At 42.9% G+C, this 24,836-nt stretch overlaps 1 protein-coding gene and 1 long non-coding RNA gene across 4 annotated transcripts in view; one reads left to right on the top strand and one right to left on the bottom strand.

Moving 5' to 3' along the window:
* Positions 1-22,389, bottom strand: part of LOC125483354 — an 80,857-nt gene extending 58,468 nt beyond the window's left edge. The window contains exon 1 of the long non-coding RNA XR_007262315.1: positions 22,344-22,389. This is a non-coding gene — a long non-coding RNA (uncharacterized LOC125483354). The remainder of the gene's footprint in view (positions 1-22,343) is intronic.
* gria4a (glutamate receptor, ionotropic, AMPA 4a) overlaps positions 1-24,836 on the top strand; it is a 222,242-nt gene that overhangs the window by 71,139 nt on the left and 126,267 nt on the right. For all 3 annotated transcript variants that reach the window (XM_048597758.1, XM_048597757.1, XM_048597759.1), the window contains exons 5-6: positions 11,759-11,812; positions 15,483-15,644. In XM_048597758.1, coding sequence (XP_048453715.1) covers positions 11,759-11,812; positions 15,483-15,644 — 216 coding nt within the window. The remainder of the gene's footprint in view (positions 1-11,758; positions 11,813-15,482; positions 15,645-24,836) is intronic.

The raw sequence follows: 24,836 nt of genomic DNA, 5'->3' as shown, positions 1-24,836 counted from the left end.
GACCTGAACCTAGATTGTCCAATCCTTCCTCATCAGACAATTTGCCCATTCCAGACATTATTCTAGTAAACTCTGAACTGCTGCCAATGTATTGTATCCATCCTTAAATGGAGTTTAATACTGTATATGGTACTCCAGACTTTACCAGTGAAACATAACTATCTTCCTCGTATTCAATTCCTCTCATAATAAACAATAACATTCTATTAAATTTCCTAATTGATTGCTGACCTGCACTCTAGCATTTTGTGATTCATGCACCAGGATACCCAGATCCCTCTGCATCTCGGAGGTCTGCAATCTCTCACCATTTAAATAATGCTGCCTTTTTACTCTTCCTGCCAAATGGTCAACTTCTCATGATATTCTATTCACCAGACCTTTCCCCACTCACTCGGCCTCCTTATGCTTTCTTCACAATTTGCTTTCTGACCTACCTTTGCATCATCAACAAATTTAGCTACCATACCTTTGGCAAGTTCTTCAAAGTCATTTATATAAATTGTAAGAATGAGTGCATGTAGAACTAGACAAGGTGACAGAGGTAGAGAAGGATAGGAATTATACATTTATGGAGTTAGGGGCATCAGAAACCAATTTTGATCAGGGGCAGCAGGCTTTAAGGATTGTATGGGAGGCAGGATATGAGTATCTGGCTTTCGGATGAACTAAAATTTGCAGAATGCAAAAGGTGAGAGGCTGGTCGAGAGAGAATGGAAGCTGTCAAATCAAATATTGTGATGTAAAAAAATCAAACTTCAAACCACACAGTGACCACGGACAGGGTAGAGCCAATGATAAGTGTGTGAAATTTATAGTAGGGGCTGAAGACTTATTCCAGGAAACTTCAGGTCGTGTAGGACTGGATGTTAGACATATAGGACAGAATTGGGCATCATGTGTATTGGCTAGAGATCCGCAGAGAGACCTCAGCTGCCTTGTTCAGGAAGACAGTTCCACTGAGGAGGCCCCGGGTGCTACTGGAACAGAATCCATCAGTCCAAGGAGCCAAGACAAAGGGAAGTGATGTAGTTGGGGAGGAAATAGGGGTTCTATGGGTTGAGGGGGCCATCTTAATGAAAATCAATGGCCTAACAATGACTTGTATATTCAAGTTGCAATTCCTGACACCGGAAACTAAACAGCTAGGCAGAGTCAGAATACTGTATACGTACACCACATGGAGTCGTTTGTAGGCAAAGTACACATACAACAGTAGGATAATGGGTCAGCAGTAAGGGGAGGGGGTGGATCCTAGCAGGCACTGTCTTGCCTGATGTCCATCCCCCAATTGGACCGTAGTTTGACTTTGCTCAAAGGAACCCACTGCACCACCCTTGAGGTGACAAATTGCCCTCAGGATCACCGCTGTTGTGAACACCACAGAGCAGCAGGGTTAATCAGGACAGCAGTGGGCTAAGACCTTTTAAGTGTTTCTTTACACTTTAGCATCTCAATTGGCAGTGCAGCAGGAAGGTCCACCATTGGCCTTCCCATGGACATGCCCTCAGCAACTTCAGAGGTGAGGATTCCACTCACTGTCTGATATTGTGGGTTGTGGTCCGTAGTTAATCAAAAAAACTGGTGGAAAAGTGGGGTTTGTTAACTTTGTCATTGAATCAGTTCTGTTTCTGTGGATGATGTTCTGAAAATGCACCATGTAAATGAGGAAGAGGAAGGACCTAAGGATGAATTTTTAGGGCAATCTAGATCTAACAGTGTGGACAGTAGGAGGAGAATCCATTTCTGAATTGGCAACAGTGAGACCGAGTTAGGGCATTCCCATTGACAGTAGAGTAGCTGCACTGGAGTATATTGGTGTTGGCAACTGCGAGAAAAGTTTGCTGAGATCTAATGAGTTGAGAGAGCATATAACACCAGATGATATTTCTCAATGGTGCGTTAGCTTTCATTAATAGAGGGATTGAGTTCAAGAGCCATGAAGTTATGCTCCAGCTATACAAAACCCTGGTTCGGCCACATCTGGAGTATTGTGTCCAGTTCTGGTTGCCTCATTACAGGAAAGATGTAGAAGCATTGGAAAAGGTGCAGAGGAGATTTACCAGGATGTTGCCTGGAATGGAGGGAAGGTCTTATGAGGAAAGGTTGAGAGAGCTAGGGCTTTTCTCTTTAGAACGACGAAGGATGAGGTGTGACTTGATAGAGGTGTACAAAATGATCAGAGGTATAGATACAGTGGACAGCCAGAGACTTTTTTCCTCGGGTGGAGGTAGCTATTATGAGGGGGCATAGTTTTAAAGTGAGTGGAGGTAGATATAGGGAGATGTCAGAGGTGGGTTCTTTACTCAGAGAGTGGTCGGAGCGTGGAATGCACCGCCGGAGAGGGTAGTGGTGTCGGCCTCATTAGGGACATTTAAGCGGCTATCAGATAGGCAGATAGTATAAGGTAGGGGTGGAGGTTAGATAGACCTTAGGTTTAGGGTAAAAGTTCGGCACAACATCGTGGGCCGAAGGGCCTGTACTGTGCTGTACAGCTGTGTTTTCTATGTTCTAACCCCGTTGTTTCCTTTGAAAATTTGAATTGTTTCAGTGTATCTAACAATATCATATCCCATTGATCGTCCAATTTAAATATTTCAGAGCGACTTCTTTTTTGAGATCATTTGTTAAGCACAGCTTTTGTGAGGAATCCAATCCATATATATCACTACTCTACAAATTCTTTTCAATTTGCAAGTCTTTCTTGTTCATTGCTATATGTGTGAGACTTTAAACACAGCAAGACACCACCATGATTGCATCAAGCCTTTCTTTAATTTCAAAATCATGCTCAATTTTCCAACGTCCAGAGAATTGTTTCTGAAGTGTAGTTAGGGGTTAACGGAACCTCCATCATAGCAGACCCTGAAGGAATTGCCTCTGAAATTGAAGATTCTTCTGGACAATTACCTATATCCGGAACCCTCTGGAAGTCTCCATTTAAATCGACAAATTCAAAGGGTACCATTAAAGCTAAGTAAATAATTACACAAGAAAAGTTAAGCTTTTAAATACTCAGCCTAACTCCTGGGGAATTATTAAACTGATCCCCTAGCTTGCCTCTCATACCCACAAAAATACCATTCCCAGACACCCAACACACTATGGAGCTGGCATCCCCTTTCACCCTGGTACTTTAGAACTACACCAACACGCCCCAATCACTGACAACCCCTACATTGTCAGGATTTGAGCCCGCCCTCATCTCTTTCCTCGCCTATCTCCCCAACCCAGCTCTGGAGCTATTTTTTTAAAATATATCTCCAACACTTGGGTGTCCAGGTCCAACTGACACACATCTTCCCTGACTCCTGGACGCAGCACCCCCGCTTCCCTGCTCTGGACCAGATACCTCCGCTGTGCCCAATTTAAACCCCAAGGACACAACATTCTCTTATGTGCCCCACCCCCACACCCCTCCCAAGCACCCATGGGACTCAACATGACCCACTCCATGTCACCAATTCTTCACTTACCTGCCCACCTTGTACTATACCCATCTGGCACATTAGCCCCTGACATTGCCAACATCTCATTTGCATACTTACATAAAAACATAGAAAATAGCTGCAGGAGTAGTGCATTCGGCCCATTGAGCCTGCACCACCATTCAATATGATCGTGGCTGATCGTGCAATTTCAGTTTCCCAAATCCGCTTTCTCTCCATACCCCTTGATCCCTTTAGCTACAAGGGCCACATCCAGCTCCCTCTTGAGTATATCTAACAAACTGGCCCCAACAGTTTTCTGTGGTACAAAATTCCACAGGTTCGCACTGTCTGAGTTAAAAAAAAATTCTTCCTCATCTTAGTCCTGAATGGCTTACCGCTAATTGTTAGATTGTGACCCTTTGTTTTGGACTTTCCCAACATCAGGAACATTCTTCCCGCATCTAGCCGGACCAATCCCATCAGGATTTTAAATGTTTCTATGAGATATCCCTTCATTCTTCTTAATTCCAGTGAGTACAAGCCCAGTCGACCTAATCTTTCTTCATTTGTCAATCCTGCCTTCCGGGAATCAGTGTAGTGAACCATCACTGGACTCACTCAATTCCAAGGATGTCCTTCCTCAGAGATGGTAAGAACTGCCGATGCTGAAGTCAGAGATAACAGTGTGGAACTGGAGGAACACAGCAGGTCAGGCAACATCAGAGGAACAGGAAAGTTGATATTTCAGGTCGGGACCCTTCTTCAGAAATGGGGGAGGGGCAAGGGAGCTCAGAAATGAATAGAATGAGGAGAGGTGGGGCTGGGGAAGGTAGGTGAGCAAAGTCCTTCCTCAGACTAGGAGACCAAAACTGCATACAATAATCAAGATGTGGCCTCACCAAGGCCCTGTATAACCTTTAAACAGCAGCTGTCATTGTGGCTGTCTGTGATTCTGAATCTCTTACATTTCAGAAAATGGCAACTGACTTGTGAAAAGATGGCATGGTTTACCTTCCTCTGATGGTTCTGTACAGAAAGCAAACTGTCATAAGAAAGTACACCTCTTCATTTCTGATCGGAATCTCCTGTCAGAAATGCTGAGCTCTTTCGTACTGAAAGGAGTGAGAAATTGCCGATCCTCGGGAAAATCGGGCCCCATGTTTTCTTATCCTACATTCTCAATTTCTACAGCGTTAAAAGCATTTGCTTCCATTAACTCCATGTTTTATTTGAAAATAAAAACTCAAGCATTAGCAGTTCCTCCACCAGTTTTATTGTTAATGCTATATTGCTACAGGTTGATATCTCTTAAGCCAATGCTATACAAGAATGCATCATACCTGAAAGCAAGAGTGATCCTCACTATTTAATGCTTTTGCTGTTATTAATATAAGTGCTAATGATTAGAAATGACCACTGACAGAATGTGTAATAATAGCTATTAGCTCTTACGTACTGGGTGGTGATAATGTTTAGCCTTAAGTTTAAATTTGTCTGGACTTGCACATAAGAAGTTAAGATATATGTAATAAAACAAAGAACTGTGGATGCTGGAGATCTGAAACAATAACAGAAATTGCTGGAGAAACTTAGCAGGTCTGGCAGCATCTGTGGAGAGAAAGCAGTTAATGTTTCAAGTCAAGTGACTGCTCTTCAAAACTGGTTGCTTAAGTGAGCTGAGATAACGAGGTGTAGAGTTGGGTGAACACAGCAGGACAAGCAGCATCAGAGGAGCAGGAAGGCTGACGTTTCAGGCCTAGACCCTTCTTCAGAAATGGGGGAGGGGAAGGGGGTTCTGAAATAAATAGGGAGAGAGGGGGAGGCGGATAGAAGATGGATAGAGGAGAAGATAGGTGGAGAGGAAACAGACAGGTCAAAGAGGCGGGGATGGAGCCAGTAAAGGTGAGTGTAGGTGGGGAGGTAGGGAGGAGATAGGTCAGTCCAGGGAGGACGGACAGGTCAAGGGGGCGGGATGAGGTTAGTAGGTAGGAGATGGGGGTGGGGCTTGAGGTGGGAGGAGGGGATAGGTGGAGGAAAGACAGGTTAGGGAGGCGGGGACGAGCTGGGCTGGTTTTGGGATGCGGTAGGGGGAGGGGAGATTTTGAAGCTTGTGAAGTCCACATTGATACCATTGGGCTGCAGGGTTCCCAAGCGGAATATGAGTTGCTGTTCCTGCAACCTTTGGGTGGCATTGTTGTGGCACTGCAGGAGGCCCAGGATGGACATGTCGTCTGAGGAATGGGAGGGGGAGTTGAATTGGTTTGCGACTGGGAGGTGCAGTTGTTTAGTGCGAACCGAGCATAGGTGTTCTGCAGAGTGTTCCCCAAGTCTCCGCTTGGTTTCCCCGATGTAGAGGAGGCCACAATGGGAACAGCGGATACAGTATACCACATTAGCAGATGTGCAGATGAACATCTGCTTGATGTGGAAAGTCTTCTTGGGGCCTGGGATGGGGGTGAGGGGGGAGATGTAGGGGCAGGTGTAGCACATCCTGCAGTTGCAGGGAAAAGTGCCGGGTGTGGTGGGGCTGGAGGGGAGTGTGGAGCGGACAAGAGAATCCTGGAGAGAGTGGTCCCTCCGGAAAGCAGATAAGGTGGGGAGGGAAAAATGTCTTTGGTGGTGGGGTCGGATTGCAGATGGCGGAAATGTCGGAGGATGATGCGTTGGATTCGGAGGTTGGTGGGGTGGTACGTGAGGACGAGGGGGATTCTGTTTTGGTTGTTATTGCGGGGAGGGAGTGTGAGGGATGAGTTGCAGGAAATGTGGGAGACACTGCCAAGGGCGTTCTTGACCACTGAGGCAGGGGAAGTTGCGATCCTTGAAAAACGAGGACATCTGAGATGTACGGGAGTGGAATGCCTCATCCTGGGAGCAGATGCGGAGGAGACGAAGTAATTGGGAATAGGGGATGGCATTTTTGCGGGAAGGTGGATAGGAGGAGGTGTATTCTAGGTAGCAGAGGGAGTCGGTGGGCTTGAAACGGATATCGGTTTCTAGGTGGTTGCCAGAGATGGAGACAGAGGGGCCCAGGAAGGAGAGAGAGGTATCAGAGATGGTCCAGGTGAACTTAAGGTTGGGGTGGAAGGTGTTGGTGAAGTGGATGAACTGTTCGAGCCCCTCGTGGGAACACGAGGCAGCGCCGATACAGTCATCAATGTAACGGAGGAAGAGGTGGGGTTTAGGGCCAGTGTAGCTATGGAAGAGGGATTGTTCCACGTAACCTACAAAGAGGCAGGCACAGCTTGGGCCCATGCGGGAACCCATGGCCACCCCCTTTGTCTGTAGGAAGTGGGAGGAATTGAAAGAGAAGTTGTTGAGGGTGAGGACGAGTTCGGCTAAGCGGATGAGGGTGTCAGTGGAGGGTGACTGGTCGGGCCTGCGGGACAGGAAGAAGCGGAGGGCCTTTAGGTCATCTAAATGGGGAATGCAGGTGTATGGGGACTGGACTGGAAGTTCTGGAGGAGATGGAGGGCGTGGGTGGTGTCACGGACGTAGGTAGGGAGTTCCTGGTTAAGTGAACTGGTTAACTTTAAAGCATTTAGGGGATGTTGGACCCAATAAACACCTACTAGATTGGTAGAAATGTATTGTTTGGTTGTTTTATGCTGTGAAAACCAGTAAAACAACACAGTTGACTATTCTGCATTTTTCGATAGAAATTGTATGTGACTCTTTGGAAAAAAAACTATGCAATGAGCAGGGGAAATATGTGCCTACTGTTGCCATAAGCTAAAGAGGTGCCAGTGCAGAATCCATCAAGAAAATATTTTGTACTATGATAAACTGAATTACGGATGCTTGTAAGCAAATTGCTAAACGGATGAAAAGAAAATGAAACAGCAAGTAAATCAGCTCTTTGTATTTTGGAGCGATTCCAAACATAAAGCTTGCCAGTGAGATAGCAAATTCTGCTGAATGAAAACATTTTCTGTTTATTGTGAATTCATTAAAGCTGAATAAGCATCTGCCGATCATGAGATGCATCTTAATTTCAGGGCCTTGCTGCACAACCATGGAATGCTTTCCAATTGTGTGCAACTAATGGTTTGTTTGCCACTGCAATGGTAAAAGGAATTAAACTGTGATGCACAAAAAAAGATGATATCATTCAAAGGATTAGGCTGCATTGCCAAAGTTGACAAGAGGCTTCCTCTCATTAGGTTCATTGTCCTTTTTGAGAGCAGACATCCTGGAAATCGGACACAGAATTGCATGAGGCTGCCTGTCAGCACTGATTAGATCTCCTGTTTTGAGAACTTTATTTCAAAATTTCACCACATCTAGTGTGTGGTTGTACTTTACTTGACATTATTTGCAATTTTATATTCTGTCTGATAGAGTAAGTAATCATAAATTGGCAACCTGTTCTATATCTCTCTCGATTTCCAATTCCACTGACTTTAATTTCTACTGGAAAAGAAAATGGAGGATGGTGTAAAATTCACTAGGAACCCATTTTGAACTATTCATGCAAAACAATTTAATCCACAATAATCCTCCCTTTAGGCAAAGTGAAAGACACCATAAAGTAGAAACAAGTAACAATTAAACTCTGACAGTGATTTGCAACATGAACGTATTTTCAGCCAAATTATTATTTATTACGTAGGACACTGACGAGAACAATACAATTTAGTGCTAACTCATTTACTAGTTGTTATCCTTAGTTTTTTCTTACTTTAGGGATTCTTTTCTAGCCATGTTCATTCCACTTTTTTTGTTTGTTTTCTATTTTCCATTAATGTAAGCAGCTATTTTCTATTAGGGTTATTCTTGCTGTTCGAGTTAAATTGTTTGGAGTCTGGTCTGCCAACGTTAACCTGGTCTCCTACATGACTGCATAAGAGTTTCTGGGCCAACTTTGTTATTCAGCTGGAAGTAAGATTATATGCGGAGAAAGTATTGAAAGACCTCCTCCTAATTATTTGACATTTCCTCACTACTGGCACTTACTGACCAAAGCACTAAGCACCAGACATGGCTGGTGATACCAAGGAACTATTGCCATCTTTTTCACTTGTTTACATGTATCATTCTACTGGTAAAGAAAGACAATCCCACTCCAGACTACCCCATCTAGACAGTGGCCACAACATTGTTGGAACTTTGAACCGTGCCTGAAATGGTATTATCCGACATGATTGTAATACACTGCGTGTGATTTCCCTTTTTGATTTGATTTATTGCTGCCACATGTACTGAGATACAGTGAGGTACAAGGGGAGGCGATGGTCTAATGGTATCATTGCTGGACTGTTAATTCAGGAGCCAGATAACATTCTGAGGACCCAGGTTCAAATCCTGCCATAGCAGATGGTGGAATTTGAATTCAATAAAATATCTGGAATTAAGAATCTAATGATGACCAAAAATCCATTGTCAATTGTCAGGAAAAAAACGATCTGGTTCACTAATGTCCTTTAGGGAAGGAAGCTGCCATCCTTACCTGGTCTGGCCTACATGTGACTCCAGACCCACAACAATGCAGCTGACTGAACTGCCCTCTGCGCAATTAGGGATGGGAAATAAATGCTGCCTGGTCAGCGATGCCCTCATCTTATTAATGAATTTTAAAAAAGTGATGTCTTAGAGATAGCAAGAACTGCAGATGCTGGAATCAGAGATAACAAAGTGTGGAGCTGGAGGAACACAGCAGGCCTGAAAGCATCAGAAGAACAGGAAAGCTGACATTCCTGAAGAAGCTGAAGAAGGGTCCCGACCCGAAACGTCAGCTTTCCTGTTACCTCTAAAACATTGCCTTACATGCTTTTTACAGGAAAATCATACTGTATGAGTGCATCAGGGTAATAGAACAGAGTGCAAACACAATACACAAGATGCAGATAGAGATCAACATTAACATTAAAGAGGTCTATTCAAAATTCTCTGTTCTCCTCAATACTACACTCTGACAGAATTTTCCTCTGAATTGAAAGGTTTGTTATGGGTTTAAGTCCTGGTTGAGAGATTTGAAAACAAAATCTAGGTTGAAACTTCAGGGTTGCAACTTTTAGATTGTGATGCCTGCCCTTTCAGGTGGGTGTAAAAGATACTGAAGCACTCTTCAAAGAAAAGCAAGGAAGTGCTGCCAATATCACTGTGATGTTGGCTGACTGGTTCAAACAGGATGTCATGCTACTGTTGGGATGATATCATTCTTGATGTGTATTCTGATTGTCCTGACTGTATCAGTTTTACTTTCAAGCCTGTTTTCCTTGCAAGTTTAGTAATTATAAAAATCCAAAATAATTCTTTCCTCTTTTTTAAATTATACTTTTCTCCTTTTACAAGCTGGGGGGAAAAAAACAGTTGATTCCATGTGAAACAGGCTTCACTATCCATTTTCCTGCAAGTGGACAGTGAGGATGGTTACCTCAGAGTACAACGGGATCTTGATCAGATGGGCCGATTGGCCAAGGAGTGGCAGATGGCGTATAATTTAGATAAATGTGAGGTGCTACACTTTGGAAAGGCAAATCAGGGCAGCACTTATACACTTAATGGTAAGGTCCTGGGCAGTGTTGCTGAACAGAGAGACCTTGGAATGCAGGTTCATAGTTCTTTGAAACTGGAGTCACAGGTAGATAGGATAGTGAAGAAGGCATTTGGTATGCTTGCCTTTATTGGTCAGTGCATCGAGTATAGGAGTTGGGGAGTCATGTTGCAGCTGTACAGGACATTTGTTAGGCCACTTTTGCAGTACTGTGTGCATTTCTGGTCTTCTTGCTATAAGAAGGATGATATGAAACTTGAAAGGATTCAGAAAAAATTTACAACGATGTTGCCAGGGTTGGAGGGTTTGAGGTATAGGGAGAGGCTGAGTGGGCTGGGGCTATTTTCCCTGGAGCGTCGGAGGCTGAGAGGTGACCTTATAGAGCTTTATAAAATCATGAGGGGCATGGAAGGGTAAATAGACAAGTTCTTTTCTCCAGGGCGGGGAAGTCCAAAACTAGAGAGCGTAGGTTTAAGGTGAGAGGGGAAAAACTTAAAAGGAACCTAAAGGGGTAACATTTTCAGGCAGAAGGTGGTGCGTGTATGGAATGAGCTGCCAGGGGAAGTGGTGGAGGCTGGTACAATAACAACATTTAAAAGGCATTTGGATGGGTATATGAACAGGAAGGGTTTAGAGGGATATGGGCCAAATGCTGGCAAATAGGACTAGATTTATTTAGGATATCTGGTCAGCATGGACGAGTTGGACTGAAGGGCCTGTTTATGTGCTGCACATCTATGACTCTATGACTTTAAATCTAATCATTCCATTTTCCAGAGTATCAGAAATTATGAAAAGAATAATTTTTGTACTTGTATGACCAATGTACTAACCTGCGCGGCTCCTTTTTAAAGAGGTAATCATTGTTTTGTATGTGAAGTATTACCACAAATTGTTCAACTTTCCTTTATTTTCTGAACTCTAATTTCCCCTACTGGGTATGTTTCATACGCATCAGAAGATCACTAAAGAAGAACAGCTGAGAACAACCAATCTATACTGCAGCACTGTTCTCTACATTTCTCTCCCTTCCCCCTACAAGTCAGGCACACAAACTGACAGTGGAATATTAATGGATGCATCAACAAAGAAAAGGATCAATATAACATTAAAACTATATCCAAATATAATTAACAAAGCCATTAACATTGGAGAATAGTAGTTGTGACAATTATTATCAAGAATAGTAACAAATTGCAAATCCATTAAAATTTATGGAACTGTGTTAATTTTCAAAAATAATATGAAAATATGTCAGGTTTTTCACTGAAATGAGAAGTGAATGACACTTGGAAGATCTGCATTTAATTGAACAGTTAAGACTTTAATGGGATCCAAAGCAGACTGTATTCTCATGGTATTTATAGAATTCAGCATGCAATTTTATTCAGAACAGAGGCCAAAAGTTTAACGATGGGGCTTACAAACCTCATTGAAATGATCAGTATATGAAATATGTAAGAATAAAGTTAACATTCTATAGAAATATCACTGTAGGCCAGAAATGCGTTAATATAACTGGTGACCCAATCATTTAAAGAAGAACTTGAGGTTTTCAAGCCAAGGCATTACATTGATGCAGGCAACTAGAGACCCTCATTGAGTGAATAGCATTTTCAATCCTTTTTTGGAGGAAAAGAAACCAGGTACTCGTTCTACAGTAACATATACCTCAGTCCTGAGGGTGCTGGAATGTTTGACATGAAACATGTCACTATCTTATCTAAATAAAACTATGTTGTTAAGCTGTAACTTTCATTAACAGTGAAAGCATATATTGGACTGTTTTTTCATGACTCTATATAATGTTATGAATGTCTCTGTTTTTGCTCAGATTGTAAGTGTTGGGAAGCACGTCAGAGGGTACCATTATGTACTAGCCAACTTGGTAAGCACAAGGTTTTTATGTAAATTTTCCAAGTTCAGTTTCTTCAAGCTTAGTTTAGGATTGCCACCCAGTGTTATGGCTTAGATTGGATTACACTCCACCACAGGGTAAGTGGAGGGAGGAGTTCTACAAAGTTAATGAATGCATTTGACATTTATAAATTACTTACTGTCTAGTACAATGTGATTAAGTACTAGGTCAAACATGTTGGAAGTAAAACAAGGAAGGGGAGGATATACTTGATGGGAAACACAGAAGGGTGGAAAAAAAATTAAAGGTTCAAATGCAAAATTTCTTGAGTATGAGTGCAGAAATAACACAGTGTGGAGCTGGAGGAACACAGGAGGCCAGGCAGCTTCAGAGGAGCAGGAAAGTTGACATTTCAGGTTTGGACTCTTTTTCAGAAATGGGGAGAGAAAAAGGGAGTTCAGAAATAAATAGAGAGAGGAGGGGTGGAGCTGGGGAAGGTAGGTGGGATGGTGATAGGTGAGTGCAGGTAGGGAATGGTAGGGATTGGTCAATGAAATGGGAGAGGCAGATAGGTGGGAGAGAAGATGGACACAGGTTGTGTCACGTCAAGAAGGCCAGGATGAGAGGGAGGGTTGGTCATTGGATGAGGCCAGGAGTGGGGAGATTTTGAAACTGGTAAAATCCACATTTACACCATTGGGCTGTAGACTCCCAAGGCAGAATATGAGGTGCTGCTCCTCCACTTTCCAGGCGGCGTCATTGTGACACTGGAGGAGGCCCAGGATGGACATGTTACCCAGGTAACAACTTCTCCTTTAACTCCTCCTACTACCTACGGATTAAGGTGTTGGCCATGGGCACCCACATGGTCCCAAGCTATGCCTCCTTCTTCGTAGGATATGTTGAACAGTCCCTCTTCCACTGCTACACTGGCACTATCCCTCACCTCTTCCTCCGCTTCATTGATGACTGATGACTGTATCGGTGCTGCCTTGTGCTCCCACGAGGAGCTTGAACAGTTCATCAACTTTACTAATACCCTTCACCCCAACCTCAAATTCACCTGGACCATCTCTGATACCTCTGTCTCCTTCCTGGACCTCTCTGTCTCCATCTCTGGTGACCGCCTCGAAACTGACATCTATTTCAAGCCCACCGACTCCCACAGCTACCTAGACTACATCTCCTCTCACCCACCTTCCTGCAAGAATGTGATCCCCTACTCCCAATTCCTCCACCTGCACCGCATCTGCTCCCAAGATAAGGCGTTCCACTCCCGCACATCCCAGATGTCCTCGTATTTCGAGGACCGCAACATCCCCCATTCAGTGGCAGTGGTCAAAAATGCCCTCAACTGCACCTCTTGTGTTTCACAGACTTCTGCCCTCACATCCCTTCCCCCCCAACATAAACAAAGACAGAATCCCCCTTGTCCTCACATACCACCCCACCAACCTCCGTATTCAATGTATCATTCTCCGCCACTTCCGCCACCTACAATCCACAACCAAAGATATATTTCTCTCCCCACTCCTGTCTGCCTTTCAAGGGGATCGCTCTCTCCATGACTCCCTCGTCCGCTCCACACTCTCCACTAGCCCCAGAACCCCCAGCATCTTTCACAGAAAGTGCTACACCTGCCCCTACACCTCCCCCCTCACCTCCATTCAAGGCACAAAACAAACCTTCCACATTAGACAGGGGTTCACCTGCACATCCGTCAACATGGTCTACTGCATTCACTGCTCCTGATGTGGCCTCCTCTACATCGGTGAGACCAAGTGGAGGCTTGGAGACCGTTTTTTACAGCACCTGTGCTCTGTTCATGGCAAATGACGACACCTATTGGTCACAAACCATTTTAACTCCCCCTCCCACTCCCTGGGTGATATGTCCATCCCGGGCCTCTTCCAGTGTCACAATGACGCCACCTGCAAACTGGAGGAACAGCACCTCATATTCCACCTCGGGAGCCTACAGCCCAATGGTCTAAATGTGGATTTTACCAGTTTCAAAATCTCCCCACCCCTGGCCTCATCCCATGACCAACCCTCCCTCTCATCCCCACCTCCTTGACCTGATACAACCTGTCCATCTTCTCTCCCACCTATTCGCTCCTCCCACCTCACTAACCAAACCCCACCATTCCCTACCTGCACTCACTTATCACCAGCCCACCTAGCTTTCCCAGCCCTGCTCCTCCTCTCTCTATTTTTGAGCTCCCTTCTCCGTCCCCATTTCTGAAGAAGGGTCCCGACCTGAAATGTCAACTTTCCTGCTCCTCTTAATGCTGCCTGGCCTGCTGTGTTCCTCCAGCTCCACACTTGTTATCTCTGACTCCAGCATCGGCAGTTCTTACTATCTCTGATTGAGTACAAGTGCAACTAGGTAAAGCCATAAGTATGCCAACAGTTCTTTGGGCTTTCTGAAATAAGGCATAGGGTGATCACAATAATGAATAAACAATAAATTTGTGCAAAACATTAGTTAGTTGACGTTTAAAAAAATTCTGTATAGTTTGGGTGCCCCAGTTTAGAAAGGTAAATAAAGGCAAAGAGAATGCCATTCACAATGATGATGCCAGAATGAGACAAGCTCACTGTGAGAGGCAAATTGAAATACTCGAGACTGTTTCCGTTTGAGCAAAACAAAAGGTTGAGAGTTGATAAGATTTTTTAAAATTCTGGAAAACTTTGACACAGCTAATATAGAAATACTGTATCTTGAACATGGAGTGTGTTATCGCTGATTGTGTCTGAACAAAAAATATTGCATCTTCTAAACAAACATTTGCAAAATGTTTAAGGAGAAAGATTCAAACTGAATGGGAAGGGGGGAAACAGTAGAATTACTCTAAACGAAGAATCAGTGCAGACGCAATGGACCAAGTGACTTTCGGAAACATGTATGGCTTTATTATTTTGTTTATACATTTGAATTAAATATTTCCCTGATTGCTTAGTGGAATAATAGTGATATGTAAGCCACCCAGCCAACAAGATCTTGGATTCAATCCTTTCTATTGATATAGCTGATTTTGACAAGGGCAGAGTTGAGTGCCACTAATATAAAACCTAGAACTATGAATGCTGGAGATCTGAAACTAAAACAGAAATTGCTGGTGAAACTCAGCAGGTCTGGCAGTATCTGTGGGAAGAAAGCAGAGTGAATATTTCGAGTCTGGTGACTCCTAATCAAATTCAGTGTTAACTCTGCTTTCTTCCCACAGATGCTGCCAGACCTGCTGAGTTTCACCAGCAATTTCTGTTTTAGTTTCAGAAATGAGTGCCTAGAGGTGCTCTCGAGGAGGGGAAGTGGTCCAGGGTTCCCATTCCTGGCTGTTATCTAGCAAATCCCTACTGTGAGATCACATTGATGACAGGATCAGTCCAAAAGGATGTGAGGGTTGTTCTCCTGGAAAAACTGAAAACATTTTAAAATTCTTGCATTCTGTACTGGAAAATAACCATATTTCAGGTCTTCAAAAGGATCAAAACTTAATGCTACAAAGGCTAATCCAGGCACTGGTCTGAAAGGAGCTTATGAGCAAGAATTTCATTAGCTCAGTTAATCAAGTGGCTGATGGAAACATTTTATTGAAAAATACTCACTGATTAATGGCATGCTTTTCAAACCATAGGACTGATGAGAAGAGATGAATCGAACCCTAACTACATGATGATTGCTAATGTGATTGCAGGGATTCAAGGATATATCACTGGATAGATTTATGCATGGAGGAGCAAATGTAACAGGATTCCAAATCGTGGATTACAACAGACCCGTTGTTGCTAAATTCATGCAGCGTTGGAAGAAGTTGGATCAGAGGGAGTTTCCTGGAACAGACAATGCTCAGTTGAAGGTAACATTTTGACATCTTGTATGACAGCAATGAAAATAGTCATTTTGAAGTCTAGAAATATTAATTCATTATCATTGATCATCTTGATATGGTTTTGTTCTAGCTGGTTTTATCCTTTTTTATTTCAAATGGATTAAAGATTATACTAAAATAGAACAGAGGAATATGATGCGCATGCATTAAATGTTGATCCACTTAATGAAACAGTAAATTCTAGGCAGTAATGACTGTAAAATTATTCACTAATTGCATTTTTTCAACTACTGCAGTTGAAGAACAGATTAAAAACAGATGAAAGATGTAAAATATCAAAACTGATCCCTATGATATACTTTCACCAGTCCTGTGACTAACTTTATTGAAGAAAATCGCAAAGAAGTCTTTCCACTTGAACAGAAATTTGCTTATAAAATTGGACAGGCCACTAAAATGGGTACAGGAATTGGAAATTCCCCAAGTCAGTTGTTTCCAATGTAGGTCGCACAAAATGTCTGATGCTGACCGAATTAAATGATTGGAGCTCACAGCAAGTATTATCTATGCGGTTGACTGGCTGCACACCTAAGCAGTGGATGCTAGATTGTAAGGGACCAACATCTGCTACGGTTAACCAGCAGCCTTTAAAGGGGAGCTATATTGGATGTCGTGCAAGTGTTCAAAGTTATCCTACAAATTACGCTGACACGTGGGAGAAACAGAAGAACGCCCTCATATTTGTAAAGGGGTATTTGGGTCATGTTTGCTGGATTTGTAGTTGGCTGAGTCACTCATGGACAATCCTGACACAGGAGGACAATGCTTGCCACCCTTTCAGCAACCCTGATTCTTCATATGTTTGCAGTACAGCATGTAGTAAACCAACACTTGGCTTAACATCTGTTTTGCGGAATATTACAAGGTTTGTCCAGTCAGATGCAGGCAAAGAAAGCATTGCTTAAGCACCCCAATGGTTTACTTTCCCATTTTGTGTGACAGCTCGGTTTTATTTACATGAATGCTGTCCTTGTCCGTGTGGGTTGCAAATGAAAATTTGGAAATAAACCATTAAAGGAAAGCTTTTAATGCTTAATGATCGCACAGTGCTTTGGGGTGGTTTGGTGCATTGGCTTCAATGCAGATAGTTGCTGCAGCCTGTCACATAATCAAAACATTGTAATAGTGTCCAGGATGCCCAGTATTGACCTGCAGTTTAAGCTGGGTGAGCTGATCACACACCAGTGGCATGGTGAAGGACAGGAATCCTTTCCAGTTATGATACAACTCAGAGCTGACTTACAAAACAGCATGTTCACACTTAGTGGCACCCTGCGATTGGGAAGCTGGTCATCTTTGTGAAGCAAATGGCAACTTTTCTTGCAAATGAGAATGAAATATGTTCTGCTTGCTCTGTGTAAAGAGCCTCAGTGATGTCTCTTCTGTAATGTTGAATAACAAATTTGGGGATTTTGCAAATAACACCTGCTGCAGCTGGAAAGGATCCATTTGCATACACATTCATGGCCATGATCACTTTTTTTTGTCCAAGCAATAGCGTCCTCACCCAATTTTAGTTGGCGACAGACTTCCATGACGATCTCTTTAGTGAAATGCAGATGTCTGTTACATCGTTCCTCGTTGAGTTTCAGGTTGGAGAATTGTTCCCTGAACACTCTGGATCAATATGGCTTCCTGCTTAGGATCTTTCTCACTGCTACTTTTCCTCTCTCTTCCAACAGCTTATCCCACTTTGTGTCACCTCTTCCCGTTCTCCCTGCCATGCTATAATTCAAGTCAAGCATACATGCAAACTTACTACACCCTTGCTTTAGAGTAAGTAATTTATATCAAATCCTTGAAGACAAAGTCCTTCAACGTAGACTGCAACTACTTCAAACACATCTACAACTGCAGAAAGAGCCAACAGAAATCACAGTGTAAGATTATAAAATAGCCGTAATGGAGTGTAGAGCCTGGTAGACTAGTAACCCTGCTATCAAATCAGCTTTACACATTGATTTAATGTTACAATCTCTCTAATCTACATTCTTGTGATGAGTGCACCTAGCTGTACCAGTGTCCTCTCAGTGGATGCCATTTTAGAAGCAGAGTAGCTCAAAAGAAGTGCTAAAGAGTCAAATTTCAGCCTTCATACTTTATCAGTCCACATTGAATGGCAGTATTCTCGGGTATCGAATTGTTAATCTTGAAAAACACTTTTTTTGCCTTCTGAAAATGTTTCAAGGTTGATTGAATATCAGTTGTTGTTGGTGGATAATTGTGTTTAGAGACCATTTTGAGAAAATGTGCACAGTATGTTCAATATAGGACTTGCTCTCAGGAATGTGAGTTCATGATGAAACAGATTGCACTTGAACTCTGGAAGGAACTGACTTGATGATGCAGATGACTTATTTGTATCCTGTCGTTTCTTGCACTGTGCTATATAAGGCTGCTCAAGAATGCTTTACAAACACTTCTCCAAAAGCAGAATTCTACCAAGTTGTATGCATAAGGAATACTACATAGTCGGAGAAAATAGCATTTTTCTTTTTAAGAAAAAAAGGAATTAAATACAAATTAAAGCTTAATAAATGGTGATGGCAGGTTTTCTTTTATTCCTTCATGGGATTTTGGCATCATTGACCAGGCTAGAGTAGAACACTCCAGCCAAAGCTTCTCTGCTTCTCCAGTTCCCTTTCCCTCTTCTTTCTTTTCTTTCTCGTCTTTTCTGAAGATTTTCTGCCCCAACTTTTAATTTCTTAAACTTACCTGGAGGGAATGGAGAATGGAGCCAAGTCCATAATCTAGCCCTGTGCAGGAGATGAGTCAGAGACCGTGCCAGCGCAGGAGATGTGTCCCAGAGGCAAATCGTGGGCCGGAGCCCAGAGCAGGAAGCAGTCTGAACCCAGGTTGCCTGGGAGACATGTCCCACAGGCAAATTGAGGGTAAGCGCATGTCACAGGAGGCAGTCCAAGCCCAGGCCAGTCTGGGAGGCGAGTCCTGGAGCTGAGTCTAGGACTGAGGCCAGCGCATGGAGGCAGTGAGGCCTTGTGTTCTGAAGCCAGAGGGTACGGACTCGGTGAGAAGGACTGTAATTTGAGTATTTTTTAAGGATACGTTTTATTCTTATTCTGGACTTTAAATAATGCAAGTACTTTTTAAAACTTTGTATTCCTATGCTAGACTTTTTTTTTTACTCTTTCAATTCTGTAACAAAAGCTTAAAGTATCTGTACCTAAGTACCCAGTACCTAAGATGGTACTAAAGCAGCGACATTACAAACTTTTCACTGCATTCATTGGAGTGCGTGCCACAATAAAGGCTATTGTATTCTATTCTATTCATCCCTGAATGCTCTTAAGAAAGTGGCAGACCTGCCTTCTTGAATGGTTGCAGCCCTTGGATGTGGGCTCATTCAGAGAGTTGTTGGGAAGAATGTTTAAAGATTTTTGCCAAACCATCTTCACCTGCTTTCTTAATGACCTTTCTCTCTATTGTTACTTCAAATGTGCAGACGTTCACTGATCGAACAATGTTCAATACCAATCCATACCCCTCAGATATGGAAGCAGTCCATGCCCTGTCTCCCCGAACCTTGTCACTGGAACATACCTTGTGAAGATGAATTAAGGTTGCTGTGTCTCGTGTTTGTGAGTTTGGTGAGGGAAGGTGCCAATTATTAAGGTGGGATGATGGCCTGCAATCCAGCAATGTTATTAGGCCTTGGATTAGGCTACTACCTCCACAACTGTGCTGCCATTTAATAGAGCTATTTCTGATTGGCCGGCAGCTGGCTTTTCTGTTCTGAGATCGTTGATCCCTTCCTGAAAAGAAGCGAGACCAGGCACCTGCAGCTATCCAGCTGGCAGCCAAGATCCCACCGCTTCCATATCTGAGGAGTATGGATCGGTATTGAACATTGTTCGATCGCTGACTTACCTTAAAAGCCAATTTTAACTGAAGTGGTGAGAGCTTCTTCTGTAAATATCAGCTATCAAGTAACAAATGAGATCAATTCCAAACAGCAAAGTCATCTTGCCCAAGAGCAGAACACACTGGCACACGATTAGCATGCAACAAACATAATGAACTACTGAAGACACTATAGGTACAAATAAAAACAATAACCAGTCCTTGCAAAGTAAAACTGCACTCCACTGTATAGCTGCTTCTTGTCCAAATAAAAATTTGCCGCTACTTTCTCACTCCAGTTAACTTCATATCCAAACTCATCATAGTCAATTAGAATCAAATCTAAATTCATAAAAGAACAAAAACCTTGCATTCTTATGCTGTATCAAATTCTCCAGCCATCTTGGTGGTATACAGTCAATAGGGATGATTAAAGGTGGAATTTTTCCTTTTATGACACCCAGTGGGTTGTGGTGGGGGGAGGGGAGTGTGTAATGTGGTGACTAAGTGGCCGCCACCACCCACCCCTGCCACCCCGTACTGAGCGAATTCGCCTGATCACGTGCCAATGAGCATATTAAAAACTGACAAATGCATGTGGATAAATTTTGTTAACCTATCACAGGCTTTGACATTGGTGCCATTGTCACCAGAAGTTTATGGATCCGAAAGACCATCGGTTAGCAACTCACAGGATCCAGCGTGAGAAGGTGATTTCTATCATGTTGTGGGAGAAGGTTAAAGGAATGGGGTGTTAATGCAGCAGTGTGGGTTTTAGAATTCATCCATCATTTTTTTCCATCGTGACTTTGATCAGCTTATGATTGGACAAATGGACCACCCTCACCTCGAACCAGATAGGTAAGTCACCCTGGTCTCCCATACAAGAAACTAGCTATCTTTCTCACCTTGGAAACATACGTGATCATTTCCTCAAAGTGTCGATGATAGCACGCGTGGTCACCTTAGAATGGCTATGAGCTTCCAAAAATCAGGCCAACCTTGCCAGGGCTACGCCTCCAGTAGTCTGAGAGATCAACTGTCTAAATGGAGCACCCAATTCTGAGTCTTTGAAATAGGCGTGATAGGAAAGGGCCCAAGGATTGGGCCTAATGATTCTGGAAGATCATAGGAAACTTGGGGATTAGGTAACAGATGGAGTTTTGCAGGATCAAAAGGAGTCTGTGGGATTGGAGGCCAAAGGTGGAGGCCAAGAATTAAGGAAAGTTGGTTCAGAGGAAGGATGCAGAGTGGAAAATTGCACATTGTGGTGTGGGGAATGGAGGACACAATGGAGACCAAGGAACTAAAATAATAGCATCTAGTGGTAGACTGATTAGGGCTTAAGGAAGAGAAAGAGGAAATTAATTTGCTCTGGGTGTAGGGACCAACATTTCCCAAAGAACCAGGAGCAGCTACAAGTTGGTGAATTCCATTAGAACTGAGAGAAGAACAGCCTGTAAAGGGGTAATTGAAACCCAGGTAAACGGTGCAAAATTATTTCAATTGATGTTAGTACGAAGAACCATCTGTCTGTATTTTCTCCTGTTTTCATTTCCAGTGTGTGGACCATGGACTTCCATTGGATTGTCCATATTAATGGACAAAGTACTCTAGTGGTTTGGACAATGGCTGACCAGCAAACATTTCTGCTGTTATTAATGGCCATCAGATACATTGTGATAATTTTTAGGCTGATAATTAACCTTTTTTATCCATGTTATAAATCTAACATCTATGACCAACAAGTCCTGGCACCAGACTTGAAGCCAGAGGTGGGTCTCTACCATTGCACAACAAGACCTCTTAACAGGGAATTAAATAGTGAAAAAACAGTAACTCACCAGAAGAAACTAGGAAAGGGAAAGGAAATTTCTTGAACCAAAGGTCACTAGGGTGGGGACAAATCATCACGTGGTCATTGAAGTACTGAGTATAATTTCATTACAAAGGGAACTGGACATATGTTTAAAAAGGAGGAACACAAAATTATCTTTGGTGTTGTGGAGAATGTGATTATGGGAGAGATTCGAAGAGATGAAAATGGGGGAGGCGATGGCCTTGTATTATCGCTGGACTGTTAATGCAGAGACCCAGATAACATTCTGGGAACCCAGAGTTGAATCCCATCACAGCAGATGGTGAAATTTGAATTTGATAAAATATCTGGAATTAAGGACCTGATGATGACCATGAAACTATTGTTTATTGTTGGAAAAACCCGTCTGGTTCACTAATATCCTTTAGTGGAAGGAAACTGCCATCCTTACCTGGTCTGACCTACATGTGACTCTAGACCCACAGCAATGTGGTTTACTCTTAACTGCCCTTTGGGCACTTAGGGATGGGCAATAAATGCTGCCTGGTCAGCGACGCCCTCATCCCATGAATGAATAAAGGAAAAAAAAACTGGAGAGCCTTATTGTACCTTGGGAAGCAAGGGAGATGAATATCAGCAGGTTATAGGATTAATAATAATACCAATTTACCCAGTGGGTTATCGTCTAGTTGTTAATTATAATGGGAAATTGACATCCGTCAGTATCATTGTTGCTTATCAGAGCAATTTAAATAAATTATCATCCGTGGTTACTTGTGCAATTAAACTTCCTCCCACCTCTGGTTTCCTTCTACAAATTACACTCCAAGTTAATAACTATTGTCTCAACCACAACCGCCATCATCATCATCGCACCCCTCCTCCGCACCCCCATTCACCCAGCATTTTATCTCTGGGGCCACCTCTGGTACCCCCTCTTCCCCTACCTCCAGTTTCTCCTCTTCCCTATCCTGGGTTTGGCTCTTTACCTGCAATTGGGTGGCTTCCAGGTCCTTGGAACTCATTCCACATGAACTGATGGCACAAAAGCACAGGCAAGAATACTCAATTACTAAGGATCCAAACTCTGAGATGAATGCAACACAAATAGAAGTCATGTATTCAGAAAATGGGACATGATAAGCAACAGGCCTCATATGGGTAGCACTAATATACTGTTTGTATGATACAATATGTGTTACATACTTAATGTGATCTATAGAACCTGGTGAAATAGAAGTCTAGTGCTATATATAATAAAAGCTAAAATTTGAAACAAAGCTGAGGCATTCTGTACATGCACTGGCTGGAGGTTGAGCAACTGTGAGGAAAAAGCTTTTCACCCACAAGGTGGTGGGAATCTGGAAACCTCTGCCTGTAAGAGTTGTGATGCCATATACGAGTAATTGACTCGTGCTGGACAATGGGATCAGATTAGTTAGGTGGCTGTTTTTGACTGGTACAGACTCATTTGGCTGAAAGGCCTTGTTCTGTGCTGTAACCCTCTCTATGACTCAATGCCATGTGGCTAGAATGCCTCCATTTAGTAATATAAGTGCAAAATACAGCAGATGCAGGAAATGTAAAGTTAAAACAGAAAATGTTGTAAATACTCAAGAGGTCTGGTAGCATTTGTGGAGTGTTAAGCAAAGTTAATGTTTGTGTTTGCAACTTTGCATCAGAACCAAAATTTCAACCCTCTTTTTCTCTTTGCAAATATTATCTGGCCTGTTAATTATTTCTAGCATTTTCTATTTTGATGTCTCTACCTGGATAGGTGGAAGAATATAAGCAATATGCTAAAAATAGGAAGAACAAACTGGGAGCAGAATCTATCGCTGAGCCGATGTTACCTTTTATTGATTATAGCAAGAGGTTTTACAGATACAGTTATTGTCTATGCAGAAGGAAAGGTAAAGATTGTGTTGATTAAGTAAAATTGGGCCTTGAATCACTTTCTGTCTCCCTGCTTGTGGAGATCAGCTTACTCAGTTCTATGTATATTTCTGTGCTCTGTCAGCACTTCATAGCATTTCTACAGTACTGCATGTCATGAGAGACCTTGAGCTCCAGCAAACACTTATTGTGAAGTAATTATTTGGAATTAAGTCTGATAGAAACCACCGTAGCGCATTCATTGAAAGGATGCCAGCAAGCAGTGCAGGGACTGAAATCCCATTGGGATGATAGAAGTCACTGAGATTCAGAATCAGATTGCAATGAATAAAATTCAGAAATAAAATTTCATTAGAGTACTTACAGATCAGAAATTTATAATACATGAAATCATGCATGTCCCAAATGACAGTGTGGCTCTGATCTTCCTCTTAGACAGAATGTACTTATTACGCCTTTATCCAATCTTGCTGTTCATAGAAGGTCACATGCTACAGCGCTCTGTGCTATTTTAATTTTAGTTTGAAGGTCGTGTATACATTCCTTACAGTGAATCCAGCTGTGATTTCTGATAGACTTCCTGGCTTTACCTACTTACCCTTCTGCCTCGTTTTCTGATCTTTGTCACACTCCCCATGTTTTGGAATATTAATATTGACATTTGCTCCATATTCAAATCAAAAAGCCCCTTGTTCGAGAAAGTTGGAATAATGTTTTCTTTGTTACTGGAAGTGTATTTAATATTGTCTTTGCCATTCAGAATCGTTGGACCAGAATTTTTGGGTGAGGGAAGGGGGTGGGAGAGGCTTCTTCCAGGGCTGCAACTTCTTCTGGCAACAGCCAATGAAGTGGCTACTGCTGGGGTTGCCATCACGATTAAAGATGGCCACCTGCTGATGAGTGATGTTGGTCAATGAAAAGGCTTGTCGGCCTCAACACTACTACAGCTAGTGGTGGTCACTAGATGCACCTTGAGATAACTTACTTTGAGGAATCTAAGTGCAGTCCCAGGGATGGGGGTGAAATCCTGGGGCCCGGCAGGTGCTCTTTAGTAGGAGAGGGTCATTGTGGGCAGGCATCACTGTTGCCTGTTGGTGGGGTGGGAGCTCTTACCACTGGGAGGGCACTCTGAGGGCCAAAGAGTTTCTGAAAAAGACGGTCCATGTTGCGGAAGCCACCTGGAGCTTGCCAGGGTGTATCTTGTGGGTTCCCTATTCTGCTGGCAAAATTCCTGCAGAGCCCCTTGATTGGTCACTGTGGCTGGGTTGTTTTGCACCTTTTCCTGTTGCTGACAAGATGGCAAGACAATGGGAAGATGATAAGCATGACACTCACTATCTTCCCTTGGCATTTTTCTCAGCAGTCCTTCCCCCGCAGTCCAAGCCCAAGTGGCAATTAACAGCGTATGGTCTGTGTCTTGCCACTTTGCTTTCACCAGCAAGGTTGTTTTTATGTGGCTGTCAACTTTAGGTCACATGGGATTCAAGGTGAGCTTGCCAATTGGCTTAATGGCGGGAGACCGAGAGTAATGGTGGAGGAATCTTGGGAACCGTGCAGCCCAATGGTATCAATGTGGACTTCACAAG

The sequence above is a fragment of the Rhincodon typus genome, chromosome 6, assembly GCF_021869965.1.
Source record: "Rhincodon typus isolate 14 chromosome 6, sRhiTyp1.1, whole genome shotgun sequence".
In the NCBI taxonomy this organism is placed as follows: Eukaryota; Metazoa; Chordata; class Chondrichthyes; order Orectolobiformes; family Rhincodontidae; genus Rhincodon; species Rhincodon typus.
The sequence above is the reverse complement of the archived record's forward strand: the minus strand, read 5'-3'. Positions and strand labels throughout refer to the sequence as shown.